The sequence below is a fragment of the Muscardinus avellanarius genome (assembly GCF_963383645.1).
Source record: "Muscardinus avellanarius genome assembly, chromosome: 7".
Classification (NCBI taxonomy): domain Eukaryota; kingdom Metazoa; phylum Chordata; class Mammalia; order Rodentia; family Gliridae; genus Muscardinus; species Muscardinus avellanarius.
In genome coordinates, this window is record NC_137793.1 from 117,024,473 (window position 1) to 117,051,883 (window position 27,411).

At 43.2% G+C, this 27,411-nt stretch overlaps 1 protein-coding gene across 1 annotated transcript; it reads right to left on the reverse strand.

The window, feature by feature from the left end:
- Positions 1–160: 160 nt before the first annotated feature.
- LOC308265216 (flavin-containing monooxygenase 5-like) lies at positions 161–27,411 on the reverse strand (the record flags this gene model as incomplete). Its single annotated transcript, XM_080698806.1, has 14 exons — positions 161–221; positions 2,900–3,040; positions 5,809–5,900; positions 6,175–6,244; positions 7,239–7,361; positions 7,472–7,618; positions 9,341–9,688; positions 11,194–11,266; positions 11,404–11,756; positions 16,141–16,340; positions 18,038–18,180; positions 20,950–21,112; positions 22,393–22,581; positions 27,277–27,411. The coding sequence occupies 14 exons, from the start codon at positions 27,409–27,411 to the stop codon at positions 161–163; spliced, it is 2,238 nt and encodes a 745-aa protein (XP_080554932.1).

A 27,411-nucleotide genomic window follows, 5' to 3' on the forward strand; every position in this document is an offset into this window, starting at 1 on the left:
TGAAAGTTTACTCTTTTATTTTAACACTATTCTAATTATATTTTCTAATTTCTACTCAAATAGGTCAAAGAACTATACTTTATTACTAGTCAAAAAAAAAAAAAAAAAACCCCAACAAACAAACCAACCCAGAAACACCAAAGGGTAACTTGGTGGTCATTCATGCATCTGCCACAATGGGCTCTCTGTAGGACTCATCCCCATGGTCCAGAGCTCTAGACCTGAGGGAGAAGAGACAGGAAGTCTCTGTAAGCTGTAGGGTAAGTTATGTTTTCTGACCTAGCTTCAGTAGGAAGCCCTGTACTTTGGGCAGTAAAACCAATGCCCATGTTTTACTTTTTTATTTTTATTTATTTATTTTTTTGGTGGTACTGGGGGTAGGACCCAGAGGTTTTCTATCTCTGGGCTATGCTCCAAGACCTATTTTATTTGGAAACAAGATCTCACTAAGTTGCTGAGAGCCTCACTAAGTAGCTGAGGCTGGCTTTGAACCTGTGCGATCCTCCTATATCAGCCTCCCAAGCGCAGGGATTACAAGCATGTGCCACCACACCTAGCCAATTCCTATTTTTAATGTCTAAATATCACTTGGTTAGAACCCAGTAAATGAGAATATATATATATATATATATATATATATATATATTGCTAGTATCTTGACATCCATATCAGTTATAAATGTAATATTTCATTTTTTTCTTAAATATACAAATTATATGTTCATTTTAGAATAGATCTCATAAGTCATTTAATCTTGCAATAAAAAAATCATTCTCTTAAATATCATATTCATTTAATAGGTAGAATATCATCTAATCATATACAGTTATTATCGCTGTGAACTTTTCCATGGGCTTGGAATCACTTTATTCTTTTTTATTACCCACAGTTACTTCATGCTCATGATTTTAGAAATCATTAAATGGAAAACTAAAAAAAAGGTTTAAAGACACACATTCCAACAATAGAGATGCTTTAGTGTGTGTCATTTTATACTTTCTTTTACTCTCTTTCCATCTATCTACCTTTATACCTTCTATAATGGTTTGGATTTAGAATGCCCCCGAGCCCATTCTCACAGAAACAAAGGAGCAGGGCTTGGTTGATAAAGAGGGCAATGCACTGGGGACTCTTAAGGTCCCTCTTCTCCCTGCTCTCTCTGCTTCTGGCCTCCATGATGTGAGAAGAGCTCTTGTACTTACTTACTTTCTCTCTCTCTCTCTCTCTCTCTCTCTCTCTCTCTCTCTCTCTCTCTCTCTCTCTCTCTCTCTCCCTCTCTCCCTCTTTCCTCTCCTTTCCTCTCCTCTCTCGTCTTTCTGTCTCTGTGCCCTGACGTCTGCAGACCCGCCTCACGTGGACTGAACCCAGAATCTCCAGAACCTGTGAGCAAGTAAACCTTCCTTGTTCTGTGTTGTGTGGTCAGTCATTTTGGATCATGGCAATGTTGAGTTTATGTGTTTATGCAAAAATGTTTATAGTGCATTTCCATATACATGCAAGCTCTCAAGAAATAATTTTAAATGAATTAAAGAATTTAATGGTTTTAGGATTTTTATTTTATAATTACCAGTTGCATATTTTATACTTTTCACATTTCCCTTATTGTAAAGAAACAACAGTTTTTCTACTTTCAAAAGCTTTTCCTGGCTACAAAAGTACCACTTCTTCATTCCATTTTATTCAGTTGAATCTTCATTGATTGTTTCCATCATCCCCAGGTTAGAACAATGCCAGCCTTTGTTTTGGAATGGAATCGGGGACAAGTACCTGCTCAGTAAATGGTAGCTGGTATTTGAATAAGCAGTTGAAGAGTTCCACTTTGCACAAAAGATCCAGGGAAAGCCTTACACCTGGGATGGAGGGGTATCAACGCAGTGTCAAATCCCTGTCCAGTTTCTAAAGGGCTTCCTACCTGGTTTTAGGTGGTATTTTCACTTGTCTCTAGTTTTCTGATTCTTCTCAGTTCTTAACTGTGTCTATTTCACATCTATAGGAGAGTTTGATTCAGCAGATTTTTACTAAACAATCTTAAGGTAAAGAAATTTCTAGACACAAAGATCATATATCATAAGGACTGAGATTTGATTCTACCATAGAAGTATTTAGGGTGCTCCAGAGAAGTAAATACCAGCAATATCTATAACACATGGCAAAGTGTAACTCTTAAGAATATATGGCCACATTTCCTCAAAACAAATTCTTCATTCATTCAATTCACATCTTAATCTAAAACCATTGAAACTCAAGAAATGCCAGCAATTCCAGGGTAGATTATTGCTATTGTATCGAGGAGCCCATCCTGCTAACCACAACCTTCTGGTGTTCCAGAGGAGGGTTGTCCAACTCACAGCCTTTGAGGAGGGGCTGGTCCTCTTCCTGGATTCACACTGTGTGCAGCTGTGACGTAGCTCTGTCTTGGTGCCTCAGCCGGTGCCTTATGGACCAAGAGACTGCCGCTACGATGCTGGCCCCTTCTCTGCTCTCTGCCTCTGGAAGAACCCTGGCACTGCTGGTGTATTCCTATTCTTATTCCTCATTTATACTCTCCTGGTGCCTTTGTGTACGGGAGGTAGGATTTTCATCCCTGCTCCTGGAAACACCCACCCTTTTTTTCTTAGAACATGTGATCACTGTAGATAGAGGTAGACTGTTTCCACATAACTGATACCAATCTCTTCTGAGGGAGGTCTGTCTCCAATTTTCACCTCAAGTACAAGTTAAATCCTTTCCACAGACTTTTTCAGGAATCTCAGCGAAGCAATGCTCTCATTTCCAAAGTAGATGCCCTGTTCCCTTCCCTCTGGGGTTCTCCAGAGAGACACATGCATAAGATATCAATATGCACACAGACATAGACACACATTTTTGAGAGGAGAGTTCATTAGGAAAGTTGGCTTACCTGACTATGGAAGCAGAAAGACCACCGCAGGCTGTGTGCAAGCCCAAGACCCTGGCACCTTGGCTGTGTGGCTCTGTGGCTCTGTCCAGTGGCGGAGGCTTCAGCACCAAGGATGCTGGTGGTCTGTCTGGGGCCAAAGGCCTGAGAACACAGGGAATTTTTGGTGCAGGTCCTGAGTCTGAAGGCTGAACAGCCTGAGTTCTGAGGTCTAAGGACAGGAGAGTGCCCCTGCTCTTGGACACAGAGAAAACCCTTTTTCTCTACCTTTATGTTCTGTTTTTATCTCCCAGCCCATTGGAAGGAGCTTACAATTGAGGGTGGATCTTCCCCACCCTGCCCCCTGAGTATAGGCCAGTCTCCTCTGGAAACACATTTAATAATACCTGAATATTGATATAAAGTGAATAATTATTATATTACATGAGAAGTAATGTGGAAGAATGTAATATGCATATAACATATAAGTATACATACACAAAGATATATAAAACATTCATGACAAAATAAAAAGGAAATATTTATGACAAATCCAGTACTTGTTTCTATTGTGAGGCACATGCCCACAGCTGGTATTTGTTATTGCCATCTTCTATTATAATATTTTTTTTGCTAGAAATAAAAATTTACTGAGTATTTAAAAATAAAATTTATGCCACATGCAATGGGTCATGTGTAATCCCAGTACTTAGGAAGCTGAGACAGGAGGATCACAGCTTGAAGGCTGGCCTTGGTAACTTGGCAAGGCCTTCAACAACTTAGTGAGATTCCATTTCAGTTTTATTAAAGGAATGTGAGTATATCCCAGAGGTAGAATGCCCCTGGGCTCAGTGCCAAGTACCAACCAACAAATACATAAATATTCGCACTGAGGTGGTAAGGCCCTACGTGCAGAAACTCTGCTCCTCACCCACCCTGGTATTTCCCCAGAGGCTCCAGAGACAGGAGAATGGGGCTGCTAGGCTGGGAATATCCATCAGCAAGAAGAAGGACCTGCGGCCGGGCAGGGTCCTGGTCAGTGTCCTGCCTTTACCCACTCCACGTGTGGGGCCTGAGACCAGGCGACCTGCTGAAGGCCTTCTCACGAGTCTTCAGAAATCTCAATGACAGAGGACCACCTCCATTCTAGAGCAAGGCGGCCCCACCTCATGCTTTAGTTGGGTTCTCCAGAGAGACAGAGTCAGTGGGACATCAGTCTGCACGTAGACACAGATCTCTGAGAGATGGCTGAGGAGGGAAATGAGCTCACCTGGCGTGGAGGCAGAGAAGACCCACGGCAGGCCGTCTGCGATGACAGCAGTTTTCACTGTGGCACGGTTTTACATGCATATAGAGTAATTGGTCCATTGCCATCCCTGCCTCGCCCTGCTCCTTGCCCTCTCACTCCCCTGGGCTCCTTCTTCTATTCTAGTGATGTCTATTTCCATTAGGTCCCTTTTCCTTTCTTATTTTTTCCCCCTATAGCTTCTGTATATAGGAGAAAACATAAAACCCTTGACTTTAGAGGCTGACATCTCACTTAGCATGATGTTTCTAGTTCCATCCATTTTCCTGCAAATGCCTTAATTTTGTTCTTTTTAATGGCGGAGTAAAATACCATTGTGTGTTTATATCACATTCTTCTCCATTCACCTGTTGATGAATACCTAGGATGGTTCCATAACTTGGTTATTGTTGATTGTGCTGCTATGAACATGGTCATACATGTCTCATTATAGTATACCAACTTTAGTTCTTTGGGATAAATATTGAGAAATGATATAGCTAGGTCATATGGTGGTCCCACTCCTAATTTTTTGAGGAATCTCTGACCGATCTCCATAGTGGTTATACTAATTACAGTCCCATCAACAGTGTATATACATTTTCCTTTCCCCTGCATCTTCTCCAGCATTTATTACTTTTGTATTGTTTTAATGATTGCCATTTTTACTGGGATAAGATGATACCTCAGTATAGCTTTGACTTGCATTTCCCTGATTGCTAAAGATGTTGAACTTTAAAAAATATTTGTTGACAATCTTAATTGCTTTGAGAAATTTCTGTTGAGCTTGTTTGCCCACTTATTGGTCAAATTATTTGTATTTATGGGTTAAGTTTATGGGGTCTACATATTCTGGATGCTAATCTTCCATCATGGGAGTGACTGGCAAAGACTCTCTGTCATTCTTTAGGCTCCCTTTATGTTATTAACTGCTCTTTCTACTTGATGTCATCCCCTTTATTGACTTGACTTTATTCCTGAAGTTTTAGGGGTCTTATTGAGGAAGTTTTTTTTTTCTCCTCTCTGTTGGAGTGTTGACTGTACATTTCTTCTAGGAGTTGCAAAGTTTCTCTTCTAATTTCTAGGTCTGTGATTCAGTTGAGTTGATTTTTGTGCACGGTGAGACAGGGATCTGGGTTCTTTATTCTACATAAGAATATCTAGTTTTACCAGCACCAATTGTTAAAAGCTAATCTTTTCTCCAACTTGGGTTTTTGGTGACTTTGTCGAGGATAAAATAACAGTATCTATATGGCCTTATCTCTGTTTCCTCACCTCTGTGTTGTAGATCTACATGCCTGTTTTTATGCCAGAACTATGCAGGTTTTGTTACTACAGCTCTGTAGTAGAATTTGAGGTTGGAAATTGCAATTCATCAACCATTGCCCTTATGTTCAGAATTGCTGTGGCTTTTTAGGTCTTTTATTCTTCACTATGAATTTTAGGACTGTTTTTGCTAGAATGTCATTGGCATCCTGATAGGGATTGCACTGACTCTGCATGTTGCTTTTGGTAATACAGGCATTTGGGAACTGTATGGCTGGCTCTTCTCCACTGTGTGTGGTCTGGATGGCAACGTCCCATATCCTTCTCATCCAGCTGATTTTTAAATGAAATCGCCTCTGTGTTGTAACATCTTGTCTCTCACCTTAAGTGGCCTGTCCTGGGGTGAGCAGCAAAGCTTGGTCCAATGATAGATGGCCTCTCCCTTAGTGAATCCAATCCAAGACCAAAGGTTTCCTAGTGGCACAGAAATTGTGAGTGATGGTCACCCTGGTGCTAATCTCACCAAGCTTGAGACTTTATCTGCAGAGATCACAATCTCTCATGGAATGCAGCAGCCACCCCAATTTCTTTTAATTGGTGATCCACACCTACAATTTTACAATTTTTTGTCTCTTCAGAAGATTTTGGAAACATGTGTTTGCAGATGTAAACCAAAATAAAAAAGTTTTAAATTAGGTATACAGATCAAAGTAGTAAACTAGATATGCAGAACCGAAAGATAATTTACCCAAACTGATATGAATTCTTCCAATGGCACGATTTCTGTTGAGATCTGAACAGTCATCAGGTCCGTGTACCTATACCAGAAAGACCTGACCAAAAAGAGCAAAGTCTTTGTGCACCTCAAACGTACCAAGTGCTGTACTGAAGGCAGCCTGCAGCTGACCAAATCCCAAGTCAAGTCAGTGGGGAGCCTCCACCAAAAAGGGAAATGGGGAGAGAGGAGCTGTGCCTGAAAGAAGATTCACCAGGGCAGAAAAATACGCCATTGATCTTAATGGCCGTGTGGGATTCCATTGTGCGTCTGTGCCACAATATTACAATCCGTTTGTCTGTTGATGGACGTCTGGGATGATTCCATAATTTGGCTCTTGTGCATTGTGCTCTATCAACATGAATATGCAAACATGACTGTAACGTTCTGTTTCCAGTCCCCTTGGGAAGATGCCCAGGAGTGGTGGAGCTGGGTCATATGGTGGCTCTATTCCCAGTCTTCTGAGGAACCTCACGTTGATCTTAAAGTTGCTGCACTGATTTGCAATCCCATCAAGCATGTAACAGAGTTCCTATTTCCCCACAGCCTCCCCAGCATTTATTGTTTGTGTTTTTTGATGAGTGAAAGGGACGGAAGGGCCAGCCAGCCCAGCAGCTGTGGTTTCTTTCTGAAGGTCCTACTCCTGGACACTAAACTGCTCAACCTAAATACCAATCAGCAACTCTCCACAGAATGATGGTGTTTACTGGGGAAGAGCGGGGCATCACAACGGGAGTATTCAGAATTGAGGCTACGAGAAGATTTTAAAGATGATGAAGTTGTCATAAAATGTTTTCAAACAGCAATCCTCAGCCACAAAGATGACCAAGTATGGCGCCAGCGTGACGTTGTTTCCTCTGGATCTTATAACAAATTGTCCCGCGTTTAATGGCTTAGACACAACAAATTTACTATCTTGCAGTGCTGGAAGCCTGGAGTCTCACAGGTGTCCACATGGCCACTTTCCTTCTGAGGACTGAAAGCCCATTCCTCATTTTCCCAGCGTCCACAGGCTGCTGTGTCCCTGCCCACCATACCATCCTTCCTGAAAACCAGCCATGGCCCCTCTGGCCCTCTCCTCCTCCATCATGGCCCTCTCCTCCGCCGGCTTGCCTGCCGCCCCTTTTCCTGTAAGGTCCTTGGTGACTGTGCTCACCCACCTAGGAAACCAGGCAATCTCTCCTTCTCTAGATCCTTGTCTTCACCACGTCTGCTAAGTCCCTTTTCTCCATGGGAGACAGCACGTGTGCAGGTCCTGAGCATCAGCTACGTGAGCAGCTGTGAGGATGATAAGGCCAGGTGCGGGCTGGAGGGCTTGCCACGCTCGGTGGGCTCATGGGCTGGAGGGCTTGCCACGCTCGATGGGCTCATGGGGTGGGTGGGCTTGCCATGCTCGGTGGGCTCATGGGTCTGGTGGCTAGAGCAGTCACCATGCCATAGAAGCTGGATATAAAAGTGAATTTCCAGTTTATCTTCAGGAGGCTTTAGTAAATATTTAAATTTCTTTCTTTTTTTTCAGCACTGGGGATTGAACCTAGGGGCATTCTACATCCAACCTACTTCCCCAGCCCTATTTTTTATTCTTTATTTTGAAACAGGGTCTCACTAAGTTGCAGAAGCCTCACTAAGTAGCTGAGGCTGTTCAAGAACCGTGATCCTCCGGTCTCAGCCTCCCAAGGACTGGATTACAGGCTTTACCACCATACCCAGCCCACTTTGACTTCTTTTGTAAAAGTTTTTCTCTTGCTTGAATCCCTACAGATGAAGAGCTGAGACCACAAAAAGAGGTCTCCTCTGTTTTCCTGGGAGCTGGCTTTGAGTTAGCCTGTTTCCTGGTCTACTGGATCAGGTGATCCAGCCTTTCTTCTCTTTGGGTTGCGTTAATGGGGCAGCTACACGGTGGCTCAGCGTCTGATCCTTATACTCCCATTCCACATTGGCTTTGCTTTTACCAAGGTAACAGGGAGCAATGTCTGTAGCAAAATAGCAGAGGCTGAGTCCTGGGATAATTTCACATGATCAGAGGAGGCAGAAGGCATGTGGGGCAGAGCACCTCTGGTGCTCCCCAAACCAAGGCGAGGCAGTCACTGTCCCACCCACGCAGGAGAGGGCTGATCTCAGAGCCAGGCAGCATGACCAGCTGTGTTCATGATATAAGCATCTGCATGGCCTTAGCCTTAATATACCATCATGTTTATTTCTATATATTAAAAATTTAGAATAATTCATCAAGAGCTCAGAAATATATTGCATTTTTTCTTAATTATTCCTCTCTAAACATCCCTCAATATTCAATACCATTCACAAATAACTGAACAGAATTTTCATTATTTCTAATGAATTGAAACATGGAATATTTTAAATTGTATCTTTTAAGTTCTGTGCTGTAAACTCAGGTTTCATGCACAAATGAGAATTAGATAGAATTACTTGGACACAAGGAAACATAATGTGGAAAATGCAATAGAAAGAAAATAGACGATAGAAACAAATTTCACTTGTTTTTTGTTATTGATTTCTTTAATGCTTATTAATAGTACTGGGGATGGAACCCAGAGGCATTCCACCTCCAAGATACAATCCCGATACTATTTTATTTTTTGGTTATTAAGATTTTCTTAGGGGTTTCTCTTTTTTTATTGGTACATTGTAGTCATACATCTTAATGGGGTACAAGAAAGTCTTGCTAAATTGCAGAGGGCCTCCCTACGTCACTAGGGCTGGCTTTAAACCTGCAATCCTACAGTCTCGGCTCCCAAGTATTGCGATTACAGGTGTGTGCCACCATGCTTGGCAGTAAAATTTTACTTATAAATTTCTATTAAGAATATCTGGTTTGGTAGGACCAATTTGGGTATGTTGTATGGTCAAGAATATTCCTAAAAGCTTAAACAGAGTTCCTTTTAATGATAAGCATCTTTCATGCATTCATAATATCAGAGAAGTTGATGTATACCCACTTTAAAGGGCTACAGCTGTTTGTAAAGCGCATCTAAGCATTTTCTAGAGCAGTGATTGAGGTGCTAAGTAATAGTGACCGTGCTGTTGAGGGCATGAAGGCGGATCCAGGGCGGGTAGAAATGCATGCCTTCCCCCTCTCAGTGCTCAATTAGGCACTCGTTTTCTATGTTGAATAGACCTGAAGTATGCTAAGCCAGCAGCCAGAAATGCCAGGCCAAAGGGCGCCATCTTCATGCAGGTGAGCCCTGAGGACACGCGACTGTTCTCACTAGGGACGCGCGTCTTCAGGGGCTTGAGGATCCGCTCTCGCTGGGTCAGGATGGCCCTTCGGGCTCCGTGCCATTTCCCTGGCCCCCAAAGGCGGTATTGGTATGGGGTGCAGGGGCCAAAGAAAACCTCCAGGGCTAGCCTCGGATCCGAGAGGAAGAGGAAGAGCAGATTGGGCTTCACCCCAGCCAGGGCGGCGATCTCATCCATATACTCGACGTGGTCCACTTGGATGGTGTGGCGAGCTGTCTTCACATACCTGGGACACAAGAGGAGTGTGGAGGACTGATGGGGGACAGGGAATCCACTGTCCCAAAATCATACACAGGTGAAGAAACAGAGCTGGGAAGCTGTTCTGACAAATCCGGCACTCTGGCTATGGAATACAGTGTAGACACCACATCAATATGAAATACAGTGTAGACACTGCATCCATGTCTCCGTGTCCACCATCCCTGTGCACTGGCTAATGGAGCACTCCTAAATGTTCCTAAATGGCCTCTCCACGTCTAGAGAGACAGACGCCATTGGTGACGAGGCCAAGGGAGCTCGGGGACTGCAAAGGCGTGAGGTGCAGTGCTGCAGCCTCCTATGAGCTTCTCTGGGACAGGCAGCAGGCTGGGTGGCCCTCCCTTGGTCCAGTGTGCACAGCACAGCACATGCCCAGGTGCTGCAAGCCTGGAGACCCCGCTCACACTATGGCCATTGCAGACTTGATATTTGTTGTGTCCAGCATTTGAGGTCAAGTGCAGCAAGGACTTGTTCTAGAAGGGCAGCGGCCTCGTACGCACCAGCTGTGCACACAGGGTAAGGGGAGCACATCCTTTTAATACGGGAATTCGTGAAGTCTCACCTTGAAGACATGTGGGCGTTGGCACCTCTGCTTGTGAACTGAGCATCTGTTCCCCATGGCCTACAGCTGCAGCCCTCACCCTCCACACAGAGGCAGTTTGCTGTCGCTTAAGAACTAGCGGTGCTGCTGTCTTATATTGCTCTCCATTGGCCTTTTGCAGGAGCAAATTGGGACTGTTTGGCTATGTGCCTACTACAGTAGGCACAAGATAAAGTTTTAGTGGATGGATAGACACAGTCTACCTCTTCTTCAGAATATTAATAAGAATGGAACCAAATACCTTTTCAGGGAATGCTTTTCTCTGTGTTGCAAAGTTTGTAAAACTAGAAAGTATATGTGTGGGTGTGTGTGGTGGGTGCTGCTTTAGATAATTTCATTTTTTCTTTAGACAAATACACACATCTTTTTTTATGGTACTGGGGTTCCTGGAAACCCTTCTACCTCCGGGCTACACTCCCAGACCTATTTTTATACTTTTTTTTATTTGGAAACAGGGTCTCTTAAGCCAGTGCGCGCAGCTGGCTTCTAACCTGCGTGTGATCCTCCTGTCTCCGCCTCCCAAGTGCGGGGATTACAAGCGTGCGCCACCACGCCCGGCAAATACACACATCTTTAGGATACTGTGAACATGTGGCAAGGTGATTTATTAAGTTATTAATTTGTATGTTTTTCATCTATGTGCTTTCCACAGTCAGCAAAAGTGGCCAGAGTTTTGTCTCACACAGTTTTTGCTACATAACTGAAGAAATACCTTATATGCAAGACACCTCCCATCCTAGCTCTTGAAGGAAATGGGGTGCATGCCTTTGGAGGGAACAGAGGAGAAAAACAGTTTCACACGGCGTGTGAAAGAGTATAAGGACCTTGGAGAGACATCAGAACGTTTCCCCAGGTCATGGGTCTCCACTCACCGTTTCTCCATCCCCTTCTTTCTCTGGGCAATATCTGCCATCATATTCTTCACCGAAGGTAGTCTGCTCAGCCCTAGAAGAGAAAATCAGAGTCGGGCAGGATTTCTGAGAATAACTGGGGCAACTCTGTTTGAAAGGAGACATCTTCGGGAGAACTGAGGCCAACATTAGGAGATCTCTTAAGCCCTTCTCCAGCCTTTGCTCACGTACCTTTGAACACTCGCACGGCCCAGCGAGACTGAAGCTCTGAGATGGGCAGGACGATGCCCAGGGGCTGGACCAGCCCAATGATGGCCAGCGTTGGCTTCTCCAAGTCAGGGGGGAACATGAGCTTGTACAGGGACACTTCATTATTAGTGACTCTGATCAGACCATCAAGGAAAGGGAAAGAAAAACTGTAGCCTGTAGCAAAGATGACGACGTCGATATTCTCCTCTACGGTGCCGTCTTCAAAAATGGCCTCTGTTTCCGTGAACTCCTTCACATTGGGCTTAACTTGGACTCTTCCAGAAATGATGTGGTTTGGCAGGTCATCACTGACAGTTGGATGTTGACTTAAAGGTCTATATATAAAATAAAAACCCTAAGTAAGCAAATAGGGAATTGAAGCCAGCGATTCCATTTCCCCTAAATCTGTGCTGGTCCCATTGTGGGCCTCTAGTGGAGGAGTAGAGTATTTTCTACCCTGAAAGCTGAGAGGCTTTCCCTAGTTCTACATATTTCAAGTATCATATTTTATTTTATTTATTTTTTATTTTTTTGGTGGTACTGGGGTTCCTGGAAGCCCTTCTACCTCCGGGCTACACTCCCAGACCTATTTTTTACATTTTCATTTTGGAAACAGGGTCTCCTAAACCAGCGCGCGCGGCTGGCTTCGAACCTGCGCGATCCTCCTGTCTCTGCCTCCCAAGCGCGGGGGTTACAAGCGTGCGCCACCACGCCCGGCCATATTTTATTTGAAAAAACCCATGTGTATCTTCCATTCTGTGGCCATATAATTCTTATTTGTTTTGTATTAAAGTATTTGTACTTCTTAGAATTCAGGGGAAATGTTTCCTTATGACTCCAGTTGAATACAAGTCATGGACAATTATTAGCCTTCTCTCCACCTCGCTCTCTACCAAATTATTACCATTGGTGGGCAAAATCAATCTCCAAGTTAGATGTAGGAAACATTTGTAGTGGGATTATCCATAAAGCCTCCTGACACAGTATCTGTTCAAATGTTTGTTAAGTGGCTAAATCGTTCCTTTAAAAACTCTGCCTCTGGCATTGGGTTTATATTCTGGAGAGGAAGAGTGGGAAATGGAAAGGGCTAACATGTGATTTTGCTCAGAGTGACCCTTCTTTTAGGCAAGTGTCAGCCTTCTCCGCCCTCCCACGCCATGGGCCTCCATTTTTCCATATAGAAGAAAACTGTCCAGACCATCGCCACCTGTCCAGACAATCTTCTCTCTAAATAAGAAGGAACTACTGGTAAACAACCAGGGTAGTCTGTTATAGAGAGGTAAGATTCCAACTGAAAACCAGGCACAGAGAGAGAGGAGAGCAGAGATCAGACCTGAGGAGCCAAGAGCACCATTGTGCCCAACAGCCCTCCGTTTCGGTCCACAGCTGGCTGTGTACATGAAGTCGTCCTATGAGGTCACAGCGGAGTGGGAAGCTCTGCCTCCAGGGACCTGCTAGTCCTCAGAAGGCAGCTCTCTCCTGTGCCTGTCGTGATTCTGGTGTAGACAAGTGTGCTGGGCAGCAGGGCTGATAAGGGCACAGCACAGCTATAAGTGCAGTGCGTGCTGCTCCAGGCTGATAATAAACGACGGTGCTTTTGTATTTTATACTATGCTTTTATCACTATTTTGGAATATATTCATACTTATAATAAAAAAGCTTACTCTAAACAGCATGTCACAGTATGCCTCCACAGACACACAAACCTTGTGTTGTGTTCTGGACATGGAATGTCACCTGCACTCGTTCCTGTATTGACATTCGGAGGTGACACAATTGAATCATGGTTTTCTAATCTCACCAGTGGATTTGTAGGTGGTGACTCGGGTGGGTAGCGTGTGGCTGGGATATAGGTCATTGGGCTGTGGTCCTGGGGATGACATAGATATCTACCCATGGACACACCTCGCTCTCGTCCGACCCCCGCCACCATGACCGGAGTGCTGCAGACCTCCCCTGGCCTCCCATGGACTCAGACTTCTGCAGCCTCCAGAACTGTGAGCAAATCAGTCTCCCTTCCTCTAAGCTGTGGTCGCCAGGCATCTCAGGGTACAGCAATGAGAAGGCTGACTAGACGCCTGGTCCTGTGGTTGCATTAGTGGGTCACCTCGAGCCATGGATCTATGCCACCTAGCTTTTCAGAAGCATATTCTCTGATGTACCCATAACAAAATTCCTTGGTAATGACTTTCTCAGAAGGAATCATTAGGCAACCCACTTATATATGTATGTTAAAAAGTGTGTGGGGCCACGTGTGGCTTGTGCAACTTTAAAGGAAAGTGTGAAGAGTAAACATAAAGGCCACCGGGTTTGGACTTCATCTGAGGGTGAAGGGATTATGACCAGTGTATGAAGTTATTTTCTTGTCATGGGGTCACCATGTTCGCCTAAGTTCTTAATTGAGAACTTCAGCAGCAAAAAAAAAATTTTTTTAAGTGTAAATCTTCCAAGTAAATCTGCTAGACTAAGTTTGCATTCTTGGGAGAGGGGAGAACTTCATAATCTAGCCTTGGAACTCAGGAATTATAAAAGATGGCCATAGGTGAATATTAAAATTTAAGGCTTTTGCATACTAAATGGTGTCACAAGCTAAATCAGTGGGAAAATATGGTCAGAAAAAAATGCAATGCACACGGTTAAAAAGTGAACTGGCTTTCATAACATACAAAGAACTCTAGCAGACACGGAGCCTTTAGTTAATAAGTGGGACCTGGCCCTTGTTTTTTGTCGCGCCAGGTGCACTGACTTCCTGAAGTGCAGCTGCAGTCAGCTGGCTTGTCCGCTCTCGTTTCCTCCCTCATCACTCCAGGAGTCTAAGTGTGCGGCACATTTCCCGCCACTTCCCTTGTGTCAAGAGGTTGTACTCGGCACCACAGTTGCATGATTCCAGGTGGAATCTCCCTCCCTCCCTTCGTGTGGATCTGATCATAGACAATCTCACCACTTTTCCCATTATTTTCTTCTTCCATGCTGAAATACCTCTTCCGACTTACTTGTTGAGATAAACCTTCAAATGATTTTTTGTCCCTGTTTCTGATGAACTATCCTGTCAGGACTTAGGATTCTCAGACTGAAGACATTTCTCTCTCAAAATCTGTACGTTCTGTTGCCTGTACTCTGTGTCCCGGCAGTGCAAACAGGAGTGAGAGGAAAGCCTCTTTTGTGTCCTTTGGTTTTTCTCACTGGGAGCATATTTGTGTTTCTTTTTTCCTGGCTGAGCCCAGGAAGGGGTTAGGGACGTGTCAAACTGTCACAGACGTGACTGGCTGGAATTCCAAAGGGAGGTACACTAAACCCGGGGTGAGGTGTTCAAAGCACTCATTTGGAATGCCTGCGGCAGTCTGCAGTGTACCTGAAGGCAGGCGCCAAGATAAGGCCTGTTCTACCCAAGTGTGTCCCAAGTGAGGGCTCAGTCATGGAGTTCATCGACAGGTTTCAGGAATTGGGCTTAGACACAGGACGTGTTTTCAGCAGTGTCGGGGTGACAACTAAACATTTTTCTAAGTGCCTGGGAATGTTCAAGGCCCCAGAGTCAGGTTTAATCCAGCTAGTCAATACCTGTTTCTCAGGACAGAAACAGCGTGGAGGAAACTGAGGGCATCTGTTTCTGCGTAAGGGCGTCTGTGCACGAGTTTACGTATTTGCAAGTGTTTGATGGCTCACCCAGGAGCCCCATGGTCCTTTCTAATCTTAAAAATTTTTCTGCTATTACTTTTTTACAAACGGTGTCTCCAATTTCTCTTCATCTTTCTAGTAACCATTTTTCCTCCGATCTATCTGCTGTTGTCTGTAGTCAGAAATGACGTCTTTAGGTTCCTGAGAGTGTTTGCGTGGTCCTTGAGTCTCCTTACGATCTGTCGTCTATGTCGGCAAGCCGGCTTCCCCTTTCCTCTCCATCCACACTCGGTGCCTCTGTGGGAGCCCTAAGTTTTGCCCTCAAGGCGTATCCTCAGTCAATTCCCTTTACTTTTCTCCCCTGCTGTCAGACTAATTTGACAGTTTCTTCCCTCTCCTGGGCTACTCCTTTCCCACCCCTGGTCCCCAGGCTTACCCAGGAATTCTGGGGCACTTTACGCTTTTAAATCTAATTTCTTGAGTTGGTTCTTTTCTCTTTTCTTAACTCAGCTGAGCAGTGACCCCACCTCTACCGTCCACCTTGTCACCAGAAGTCGTAGATGACCCTAAAGCAGGAGACTGGGCGCGAGCTGGAGCCCTGGGGTACGCTCGCTCCTGAGGGGCCACAGACAGCCCGGCCTCCAGGTGGAGAGCCTGGCTGCACTTTCCTGAGCTGTCCACCCTCAGCCAAACTGGCTCCGTCGCCTTTGGGCCTTGGAGCACCCGCCCCGGACATCTGTCATAGCGCCTTGGTCCAACCTGTTTCCGTGTCTTTCCTCTGTCTTTCCTAAACTTGACTCCTGGCTGCAGGAGGGATAGGGTAGGTGTGTGTGTGTGTGTGTGTGTGTGTGTGTGTGTGTGTGTGTGTGACTGACAGCAACAATCACATTTTCAATGGTTGCTGAATGAATGAGCGAGTGTGTAAGTACTGTCAGGAAGCAAACTCACCCTTAGGCGCTCCAGCCTGTGTCCTAAGTGTTTCGTGTTAACGAATGCGTGAGATCAGCTGACCAAATGCATATTATTGCCGGGAGCTCCGCCGTCTTTAAGGGCCCCCCTTTTGCCCTGGTGCGCAGCTGCGTGTGTCGGGCCCGTGGTAAGTACCTGTGCTTTGGCTGCAGGCCGTAGTGTGCATGGTTGAATCTTGAGTTCAGTGTCTTCTCCAGGTAGCTATTTATTGGTGCCGTAGTGAATATTTTCTGGAGAAAGCTATTGAACCGAGTGAAGAACGAGCTGTCCATGGGGTACCCGTTCTCCCACACACGATGCAAAATCCACGATCCACGTCTGGTGCTGAGGAATACCTGAGGGAGGGGGACTGCGCAGATCAGCAGAGGGGAGACGTCCCACCTAACATTATCTCATCAATATGTCACCCACTATTCGTTTTTAAAAGGGAGGACATGGAGGTAACACACTAGACAGTGATGGCTGTACTGTGCTTTGCCAGGGCTGACTACTGATTTTCAGAAAGAGGTGCTTCTATGATTCAAATTCATGAATGAAAACGGAAAATTTTGTTCACTAATCCATATGTCTCTGAAGCACTATTTAAAAAACATTCTGGATATTGACATAGCTATAAATACGGGTTTGAATTTAGAAATGAACTATCTTATTAACTACCATATAACTCTCAAAATAAAAATGCACATTAAAAAATTTAATGACTTAGCTGGGCGTGGTGGCGCACACTTGTAATCCCAGCGTTTGGGAGGCTGAAACAGGAGGATCGAGGCTTGCAGACAGCTTCAGCTACTTAATGAGGCCCTTTGGAACTTAGTAAGGCCATGTTTCAAAATAGAGAACAAAAAATAGGGCTGGGGGTGTGGTTTGGAGGTAGAATGCCCCTGGGTTCCATCCCCAGTACCACACACACAAAAAAATTTAATGATTCAAATTGTTCAGAACTGTGTCCTGCTGAACTGAAGGTAACCAGAGTCACTTCCAAGCCTTTCTATACTACACGTGTGTGCTTTTCTACATTCTGAAAATATATTTAGAAATTTAAAACATATTGTAATTAGAAAATATATTTACTTGCTTGTTTGATTATTGGTGCTTCTGTAATCTTGAGGTCATTATGGTGAATTTCAATTCTTATTGATCAAACTTGTAAAGCATAAGATAATTAGATGGTAGTGACCTTTAAATGTCTAATAAAATATTTTTAAAAAACTAAACTTTGGGCACAGTGGCACACACTTGTAATCCCAGTATTTGGGAAGCTGAGACAGGAGGATCACAGGTTCAAGGACAGCCTCAGTAATGCAACGAGACTCTCAGACACTTTTTCAAAACAAAAATGGAAAGGCTGGGGTAGAGTGCTGCTGGATTCCATTGCCAGTACCAAACAGAGTAAAATGAAAGAATCTGAATATTCTAGTAAGTTAATGGGTATTCCGTTAACTAAGGCTTTATTAAAAGTACTCGGCAATCCTCAATATAAATATTATCTCTTTCCTCTAAACTCATTAAAATATCATTAATTTTTTAACAGAAAAGTGCTAAATAATCAAACATGATTGAAGATTTTGCGTAACTTGCTTTTATAGTAAATGAAATAGCAGAAGTTGAGGTTTTATTCTATCTTCCTCATCAATATTTGTAGTTGAGAGGATCATACCTTTACCATCATCATTAATTCTCTTTTAACTCTGCCTTCAAAGTCCACTGATCTCAGACAGACTCCAAATTTCTTGTCTTTCCTGCTCTTCAGAGTATTTCAGTACCCACGTGCAGGGCCCACGTGCTCAGATTACTGCCTAATGACTTGCTTTGTTTAGGCTAACAGCTAACTCACTTCAGTCAACAGTAGCGTGTTTGCATGGATTCTCCCACGGTGAGTCCCCATCCTCCATCAGCATGGACTTCAACACACTGGGCTCAGGACCCACGGATGTCCCTGTCTGCTTTGACCCTTCACAACCAAACCCGCTTTCCGGGTACCACCTCCAAATGCCTTGGCTTCTGTTGGTAAAGTGACCAAAAGCGGACGCACCTGTTTTGCTACACGACCAAGTTCCACGGCGATGTCTACCCCAGAGTTCCCGATGCCAACCACGAGGATTCTCTTTCCCACAAAGTCCTCAGGACTTTTGTATTCCCGACTGTGGAAGTAACTGCCTGCAAACTTCTCAATTCCTGTGGTGGAAGAAGAGAATTTCTCAGTGTGGAAAGCAATCCCATACGCTACTCAGCACACAGAAGAAAGGTATATTATGAACGATCTGAAGTTGTTCAGACAACGATGTCTGGGTCAGTCAGTGGAGTAGGACTGAACTTGGTCCTAAAAGTGTTTTGTATAAATATAAGTATAAAATGGAGCTGGGCATGGTGGCGCACACTTGTAATCCCTGCGCTTGGGAGGCGGAGACAGGAGGATCGCGCAGGTTCAAAGCCAGCCGTGCTGGCTTAAGAGACCCCGTTTCAAAAAATAAATATTAAAAAAAATAGGTCTGTAAGTGTAGCCCAGAGGTAGAAGGGTTTCCAGGAATCCCAGTACCACAAAAATAAATAAATAAATAATTAAATAAATGTATAAAATATTGTATAAAACATTATATAATAAACATATTTCACAAAGCTCAGGGGAGAAGGGAGTAAATTTATAAGTAGAACATGCAGATTCTAAATACAAACTAGTGACCTTATGAAAAATGGCTTAAATAGTACCTCTCTCTTGAGTCTATCCAAAATGAAAGCTTTACAACAATTGCACTGTGATGGAATTGTTTGCAATTACATTATTGTTACGGTTCTAGACTGTTATAGTTTCAGAAAATTGTCCCTGGGTACCTTTGTTAGGTCCCCCAAGACTATTCCCACAAAACCACAGGTTCTTGTCCTGAGCTAAGGATAGATATGCAATAGCCCGGACTATTGCTGAAGATTTTTTAATAAACCTTTATTACAAAATTAGGAAATAGAGCAGTAAGAAATAGAGAAGAGAAAGAAAAGGCAACATGCTGACCCGCATGCTGGAGAGCCCAAAATGGAACCTTTAAATAGATTTTATGTTGGTATCTTTCTCATCAGCGTTACCAGGGCAATGGGCTAGTTACTTATTCCTTGGCCAGGTGGTGCCTCTGTGTCTCCGGACAGTGCACTTCCTAAGTGCAAGGGTTAAGAATCTACCTGGCCCTTGTCTCTATTGTATTGGGCAGTATTAGTTGCTCATCAGCTAGGGTGCTTTGAAGCCGCACACAAAGTTTACCTTCCCTATGCCCAAGCCGGATCCCAGAGGAGAGGAGGGAAACAGAGGCACCAGTTGCCTCTATTGTAATTTTAGGGCTAATGGCTTCAGTTGATTCTTAAGGCTTTTACTATAGGTTAATCATTAGAACGAAGGGCAAAGACAGAGAGGAGCTCTGCATTGTAACAGCTGCCGCCCCCTCCCTGCCTGAGTGCTTGCATAGCACCTAAGCTCTGACTAGATTTTACATTTTGGAAATTAATATCAAAGCAATTTCCCAATGGCACATTAATACATTTTGGCACCTCTTTCCAATATGGGTACAATTATCCCATGTGGTCTAAAGCCAAACGACCAGCAAGGACTGGTCTTCACATCATCTCACCGTTCTCTGAGAATGTCCCCTTGGAGAGCGGTCCTGTCTATATCGACACTGCATCTGTCCCAGTGCTGATGCTCCCGTGCTGGCCTGGCTTGTCCAGGGCTCCACAGCAGCCCCACCCCGTGCCTGGCAGCCCTAGGCACTGACCCACTCTAGGCACGTTTATGTCACTCTCCCCTGAAACCTACCCAAATATCTTATGCATCTTTTATAGGGAGTGTCTCTCAGACAAGAAACATGCCTAAAAAGAGCTGATAAATATAGCAGTTCACTGTATAATCTATAAGCATATCATAATTATAAATGGTTTCCAGAATATTCTGCATTTTACCATTCAGAAGGTGAAGACATTTATAAATGTCTGTGTTGGTGTGTAGGCATGGAAAGGTTAGGTGGATGTCAGCTGGACAACCAATATCTAAGCTAAAACCCCCCAATTCCCATCTGGAATTCCTCTCTTTGTTTTAGTCCCCAAAGAATGTCTCGCGATGTCTTGTTAGGCATCTTGGAAAGACACTGAGATACCAGATACTTCCTACTGACCTCCTGGGAGCAGTTGGTGGAGATGGTGAGGGTGCGGGAGGGAGGTCGAGGCTTTAGTGAGTGGCCCATGTGCAGGGATGGTGCCATCTTACCACACAGAGCTCAAAGCGAGTCATGGGAGCAGTTTTGTTTTTAAAAACCAATGAACTCTATGATGAGTGAAGTTAGTAACCATCCTTTTCTATACTCTTAGGATTTCTAAACATGTGGATTTACCAGCTGTTTGCTTATTTTGTTTGTCATCTGTCCCTTGTTATTAATTAGTTTTGTTTTCTATGAAACAGAATAAAATCAAATAACTACACATAAACTAAAGCCATTTAAATGTGGGCTATTTTTTGTTATTAGAAGTTGTGTGAGCCAGGTGTGGTGGTGCATGCTTGTAATCCCAGTACTTGGGAGGCTGAGGCAGGAGGATGGCACAGGTTCGGAGCCAGGCTCAGCTACTTAGTGAGGCTCTCAGCAACTTAGTGAGACCCTGTTTCCAAATAAAATATATAATAGGTCTGAGGGTATAGCCTGGAGGTAGACGGCCTCTGGGTTCTGTCCCCATCACCATACAAAAAAAGAAGTTGTGTGAAACTATAATAAGTAAAATGTAGGAAGTTTTGGTCTTTGTATATTTTTTATTTCAGCAAATGATATTGTCCTGTTAGGATTAATGTTGAACAATCATTGTTATTGTTACCAGAGATGTTTCATTGAAGTTTCGTAAAATTTGTGCTCAGTCATTTTGCTCTGTAAGCTATTTGGAAAATAAATACTTTTATATAAAAAAATTGTCGTGACACACCTGGGAAGGACTGAAGTGGAAGGTAGGGGTCTGTGTGGTGTCCACTGCAGACCAGGACCCCATCAAAAACCAAGGTCTCCTGCTTCCTGTCGGCCTCCACAACAACATCCCACTGTCCGCTGACCGGGAAGTCCAGGCACTTCCGCACACTGCGCACCTTGGTCTGAGAACAGGGGCACAAATGTAGATGCGACATGCCCACAGTGCCCCAGCTCAACTCCTCCCCGAGGAGAACCCCATAAATCTCAACATGACCGTGCATCCAAGCCTTCGTACCCCATGCGGTTCCCACTCCTGGTACCCCCTAGAGATGTTTCTGGATGCATTTTCCAGATATTATGGTGTTTCATTAAAAACCTAGTTTCCCGCAGAAATAGAAATGATTGAAACCTATCCATGGAATGACAGAGGTGTCTGAAGCCACAGCAACAGCACTGTCCTTCCAGGAAGATTGTGGAGTGTAAACAAATACTGTGCCTCGTGATTTTCATAGTTCAGCCCAGGCCCGTCCATTTCTCCAGATGTGGCTTTTGGGTTTCAGAGGGGAATTAATGTTCCAACAAGAACATAGAGATGATTTTGTGTGTATGAGTCATGGCCAGGAGCAGTAGATAGACTGTGGGAATTACATGAATCAAATATGTCTTCCCGTGTTGCTCAATTACGTGGCTCAATTACTTCGAGTTCCTAACATTTTGAATTTAAGGCTTAGAGAGAAGCCCTTGGCGTGCCACACGAAAGTATGAGTGGAAGAAGTTCTGATGAGCAGAATTTTCCAACTTTGCATTCAAGTGGAATCATCAAAACTATGAGATAAGTACGCAATGGAATTTTGCTCAGCCATAAAGAAGAACAAAATTATGTCATTTACAGGGAAATGGATGGAACTGGAGGACATTATGCTAAGTGAGATTAGTCACAAGAACTAAGAAAGCAAATGCTCCCCTAATATGTGGAAGCTAGGAAGAAAATGGGTCATCGGAGAAACTCTAGATGAAGGAGAAACCACAGATGAGCAAATAAGGCACCTAACTGAGGGGACGGGGGAGAGGGAGATTCCATAATGTACCTGGTGTACTTTCACAAGCATGCCAGAGTCACTCACTAAGCCAAAGGGGAGGGAACTGGGGAAGGGCTAAATGAGTGATGTGTGCAAGTGTGTCTCTACATCTTCTGCCCCATCAAGACGTAGGACTGCAATGCACCAATAAAAAATAAAAAAGTATTTAATCATATCAAAATCAAATAATCAAAAACAATAAAAACATTATTTAAGTAATAATTTTCTAGACCAGAAGCTCACTAATGACCTTTCCTCTGACCTACTGGAAGAGACCATGCATAACTCTTGAATATGCACGAGGAAATGTGTGTGCACATGTGTGTACACACACACACACATGCTTATTATGTAATAATTCATGTTTACATTTCGTATTTTACCTTAAAACGAATGTAGTTGAGGAGGCCAAAGTGCTTGGCGTACATCCTGAAGTAGTCCATGAGCATGCAGTTGTGCATGTAGTTGGGAAAGTGGTCGGGGATGGGGAAGTCGCTGAAGCACATCATCTCCTTGGAGGTGTTGATGGTGACAGACTTGTAGATGCTGGGCATTTTCTCAGAAGAATTTTTCTACAGGAGAAAGCCTCTCTTAGTGCAATAAACTTCATAATTAGAACCCAAGCAAAATATTTTAAAGATGAAATACATATATGGCATAGTAAAGTGGTACATTTCCTTTTATTTCTTTATGAATATATTCTCCCCAACTCCAATATTTGTTAGAGGTAAAAGTTACACTGAATTAATGATAAGACTTAAGTGTGACTCACTCTCTCTCTCTCTCTCTCTCTCTCTCTCTCTCTCTCAGCTCTCAGTACTGGGGATTAAACCCAGGTACATTCTACCTCCCAGCTACATGCTCAGTCCTATTTTATTCTCTTATTTTGAAACAGGGTCTCACTAAGTTGTGGAGGGCCTCACTAAATAGCTGAGGCTGGCCGTGAACCTGCGATCCTCCTGCCTCAGCCTCCCAAGGACTGGGATTACAAGTGTGTACCATCATGCCCGGTTAAGTGTGACTTCTCAGCTGGAATGATGAAGTCAGGCACAAGAGCATGACATCTCTAACATGCTAAAGAAAAGTTTACTTATACTTTTTTTTGGGGGGGGGGTCTGGGGATAGAACCCAGGGGCATTCGACCTCCGAGCTATATCCCCTGCCCTATTTTTTATTCTTTATTTTGAAACTGGGTCTCACTGAGTTGCAGAGGGCCTCACTAAGTAGCTGAGGCTGTCCATGAAAAGTTTACTTATACTTCTAAGCGCAGCAAAAATATCCTTAAAAAATGAAAGTGAAATCCGAGAGAACGTGTTGCCAACTATCCAATACTCAGAAAAATATGAAGAGAAGTTCTTCAGGCTGACTGGTAATGAATCAAGATGGCAGAGTGCAAATACAAGAAGGAGTGAAAACCCTTGGAATATTGAATATGAGAACCATCCTGAAAATACTGAGTGTCTAAATAAACAATGATGACCCCAAAGTTAAATACATGATAACACACGTGAAAGGGAAAATGGAACCAAATTGCTGTAAGACTCTTAATTTTTTCAGAAAAGTATAGATATAAGGCAGAAAGTAATGTCAAAGATCCATTTGAAACTTCTAGGATAGCCAGAACTAATAATAGCGTAAGACTGGATATCTAAATAATTGATGTACATGAAAAGCCAAAATGTAAAATCTGTGCTAAAGTAAAGCCAAAGAAAGCACATGAGAAAAAAGTAATGCAAACACGAAAAAATGCAAGACAGTAAATTAAAGCTACATACTAAAGGTATATATTTATATCTTATTATATGTAAGCACTACAATTATAAAAAATAACAACAACAACAACAACAACAACAACAACAAAACCAAATAGCAAGCAAATACCTTCTTTACGCTTACAGGAGACAAAATGAGACTGAGAGGTAGCTACCACATGAAAACCACCAGGAGACAACTGGAGGGGCTTTATTAACAGCAAGCAAGTTGACATCACGACAGAATTAGAGATAGCAGGGAGCAGGGATGGCAGGAAGGCCAGTTCTACAGGACAGTATAAAATTATTGACTGAAATGCGCCTAGTAGCAGGTTTTCAAAATAGAGAAAGTAAAAACTAACAGAATTAAAAGGCAGAATTGACAAAGCCATAGACATAGCTGTAGGATTTAGCTCATTTCACTAAGTAACTGATAGAACAAGAGAACAAAAGTTACTAAGGGTGTAGAAGGCTGAAGAACACAATTAAACAACTGAGCTTAATTAACGTGTAGACAATAAACTATAACTCCACAATTCTTTAGTGGCGCAGATGCATTCCCAATGCATGCCCTGTGGTCGGCCATCAAAAAGTCTAAACAGAAGTTAAAGGATCAAAGCCAGAGCATGTTCTCCAAGAACAGTGGAATTAAATGGCGAATCAGTGAGATAAACACCAGTCGTATGGGAATGACACACCACATACAAATAACCTCTGGAGGAATCTATTGCAGAAATACTAGAAAACACTTTGATACGAAAATATAACATACCAAGCCTATGGATGATATAAAACTGATTAGAAGAAAACCTCTAACTTAACACATGTTAGCCAAATGTGGTTGCACACTTGTAATCCCAGTGCTTGAGACCCAGAGTCAGGAGAATCACAGGTTTAAGGATAGCCTCAGCAACACAGTGAGACTCTGTCTCAGAGACACAGACCCCGTTTCAGAACAAAATATAAAAAGGTCTGGTGGTGTGGCTCAGAGGTAGAATGCCCTGGGTTCAATCCCCAGTACCACCCTCCACCAATACACAGCATATGTTGGAGAAGAAGAAAAAGTTGAAACCCAACTGTATAAACCCCAAATCAAGAACACAGATAAAAAACAAAATAAATGCAAAAATGTAAAAAAATGTAACAATAGCTATTATCAGAAATCAATGAAATACAAATTAAACATACAGTTAAAGAAGGGACACAATCTTAAACATCCAGCAAGGTTGACCAAAAGGAAGGCAAAGGAGAAAAAAACAAAATGCCAGTGTCAGAGAGAAGAGTGGAGCATCATTGTGCATCTTTGATTAATAAGGAAGATCATGTGAGGACATGGCGTCCCCAAAGCTGTCAGTGGGGAAAGCCAGCCGTTAGCCAATCTGCCATGAAAAGAAAAGGAAACTTTGAAAGCCTTGTATCTGTGGAAGCTAAAGTTGGAAAGCTTTATATCTGTTTAATCTGTCATTAAAAAATCTTCTTGCAAAGAAAACTCTAGGCTAGCTTCATGGTTCAATTCATCTGAACATTTAAAGAAAATAAAAGAATATAATTTTACATGAGTTCTTCAAGAACATAGAAGACCAGGAACATTTCTCAACTCATTTCACAATCTTGAGTTGGAAACCTTGTTATTTAGCCTGACACAGACTTTATAAGAAAGAAAAATTATAGTATAGTTTATGTCATAAACACAGATGGAAATATTAGCAAAATTGTATGTATTAGCAAGATAGAAATACCAGAAAAATATGTATCTAATGTAACAAGAAATAAAAATGTTTTAAAATGTCAAAGTAAGCATTTCTCTAGGAATGAAAATTTGCTTTGTTATTTTAATAAGCAGTGAAATGCACCGCAGTAACAACAAAACAGTAAAATATAGAAAATGTAGAAAAAACAGGCCGGGCGTGGTGGCGCACGCTTGTAATCCCCGCGCTTGGGAGGCGGAGACAGGAGGATCGCGCAGGTTCGAAGCCAGCCGCGCGCTGGCTTAGGAGACCCTGTTTCCAAAATGAAAATGTAAAAATAGGTCTGGGAGTGTAGTCCCGAGGTAGAAGGGCTTCCAGGAACCCCAGTACCACCAAAAAAAAAAAAAAAAAAAAATGTAGAAAAAACATGTGCTGTATCAGATGATGCAGAAAAATAATTTGATAAAAATCAACATGTGCTCATTATTTAAAAGAAATTCTGCACAAGTTATGTATAGAAGAAAGTGTTCTTACACTTTTACAAAACCTTACAATTTACAAACCCTTTGCCGACATTATGCGTATTACTAAAATATTGTGAAATTTCTCTCTGAGACTTGGAGGAAAAAAGAAGAATGCCTCTTATGATTACTTTTATCAACATTGTTTAAAGGCCCTAGCTAATGAAATACAGAACAAAAGTAAACGTCATCATAGCTTTTAGAAAGGGTAAAGGAAATCTGTCATTAGGCACAGGAGTCATGACTGTATACACAGCAAAACCAAAAGAAAAATCTATACACAAAGCATTAGTGAGTTGACAAGACTCCTGGACACAGAATAATATAAAAAATTAATGACTATACTTCCTGGAGCCTATAAACTGCCTGGCACATGATAAGGGTCAATAATGATAAATAAACCGTTGAATCCTAAAGAAACAGAAGCAATAGTTTATAAGTGAATGTCAATACACAAGAAAGGCCAAGGCTGCAGATGGAATTGGAATCACGCCAGCACCACACAGAAGATCCATCTGAGGGCAGCGGGAAGGCCGTGTGGAAATGGCTTGCTGCGGGGGACAGCGATGTGGGTGACGTGGCCAGCGAGTCCACTCTGCACAGGGAAGAAGAGGCCGCGTGGCCTAGCTGTCGACCACGGTCCACAGGGAGCCAAGTGCCAGGAGCAACAGGTGGAAATTAACTGCCAGTGGCGGCCTTGCCTGGGAGCAGCATGGCTCTGCGCTGATCAGAACTGAGAATATTGGTCAGAAATCCTGCACTCCAAGGGCATTTTCTAATGAGTCAGAGAGCCAAGAGAAGGTGGGGCCACCCAGCAGCATGAGCCTAGTCAACGCCGGGCACCATGCTCCAATCCCAAGGCGAGACATCTTACTCTAAACAGTCAAGAGGGCAAAAAGTCACTTCCCTGTGATGGACGAGAGAGGAGACCAGGCAGGAGTGAGCACAGAGAACGTCAGATGATATCACGGAACCCAGCAATGTATCATCCTGCGCCACACCAAAATCCATGAGGCCTTAACCTCGCACACACCATCTGCTCAGCTGAGATCATCTTCGCCACTGTCCCTTTCTCATTTTACGAGATCATGGAATTTTAGGCATCTTGAACAGAACCCCACATGCTTCGTGCTCATCCGGAAATGACATCCGTGTACGTATTTCTTCAATCATAGCATAAGAAAGATTAGCCTCATTAAATAATTCCTAAAATGCGGTGTGTTATGTGCTCTGTTTATGAAAGACATCACCCAAATGGTTGCACTTAAGAAGATACATGCTGAAAGTTGAACAAAATCCAAACTTACTTGGAATTTCCACAGTCCCCCGATATCGTCATTCCTTTCAAAGCAGGTGGGCTCCAGGCCTTCATCCAAGCAGCACTTGATGGCCCCCAGGCCGCTGATTCCAGCTCCGATCACAGCGACTCGCTTCTTGGCCAT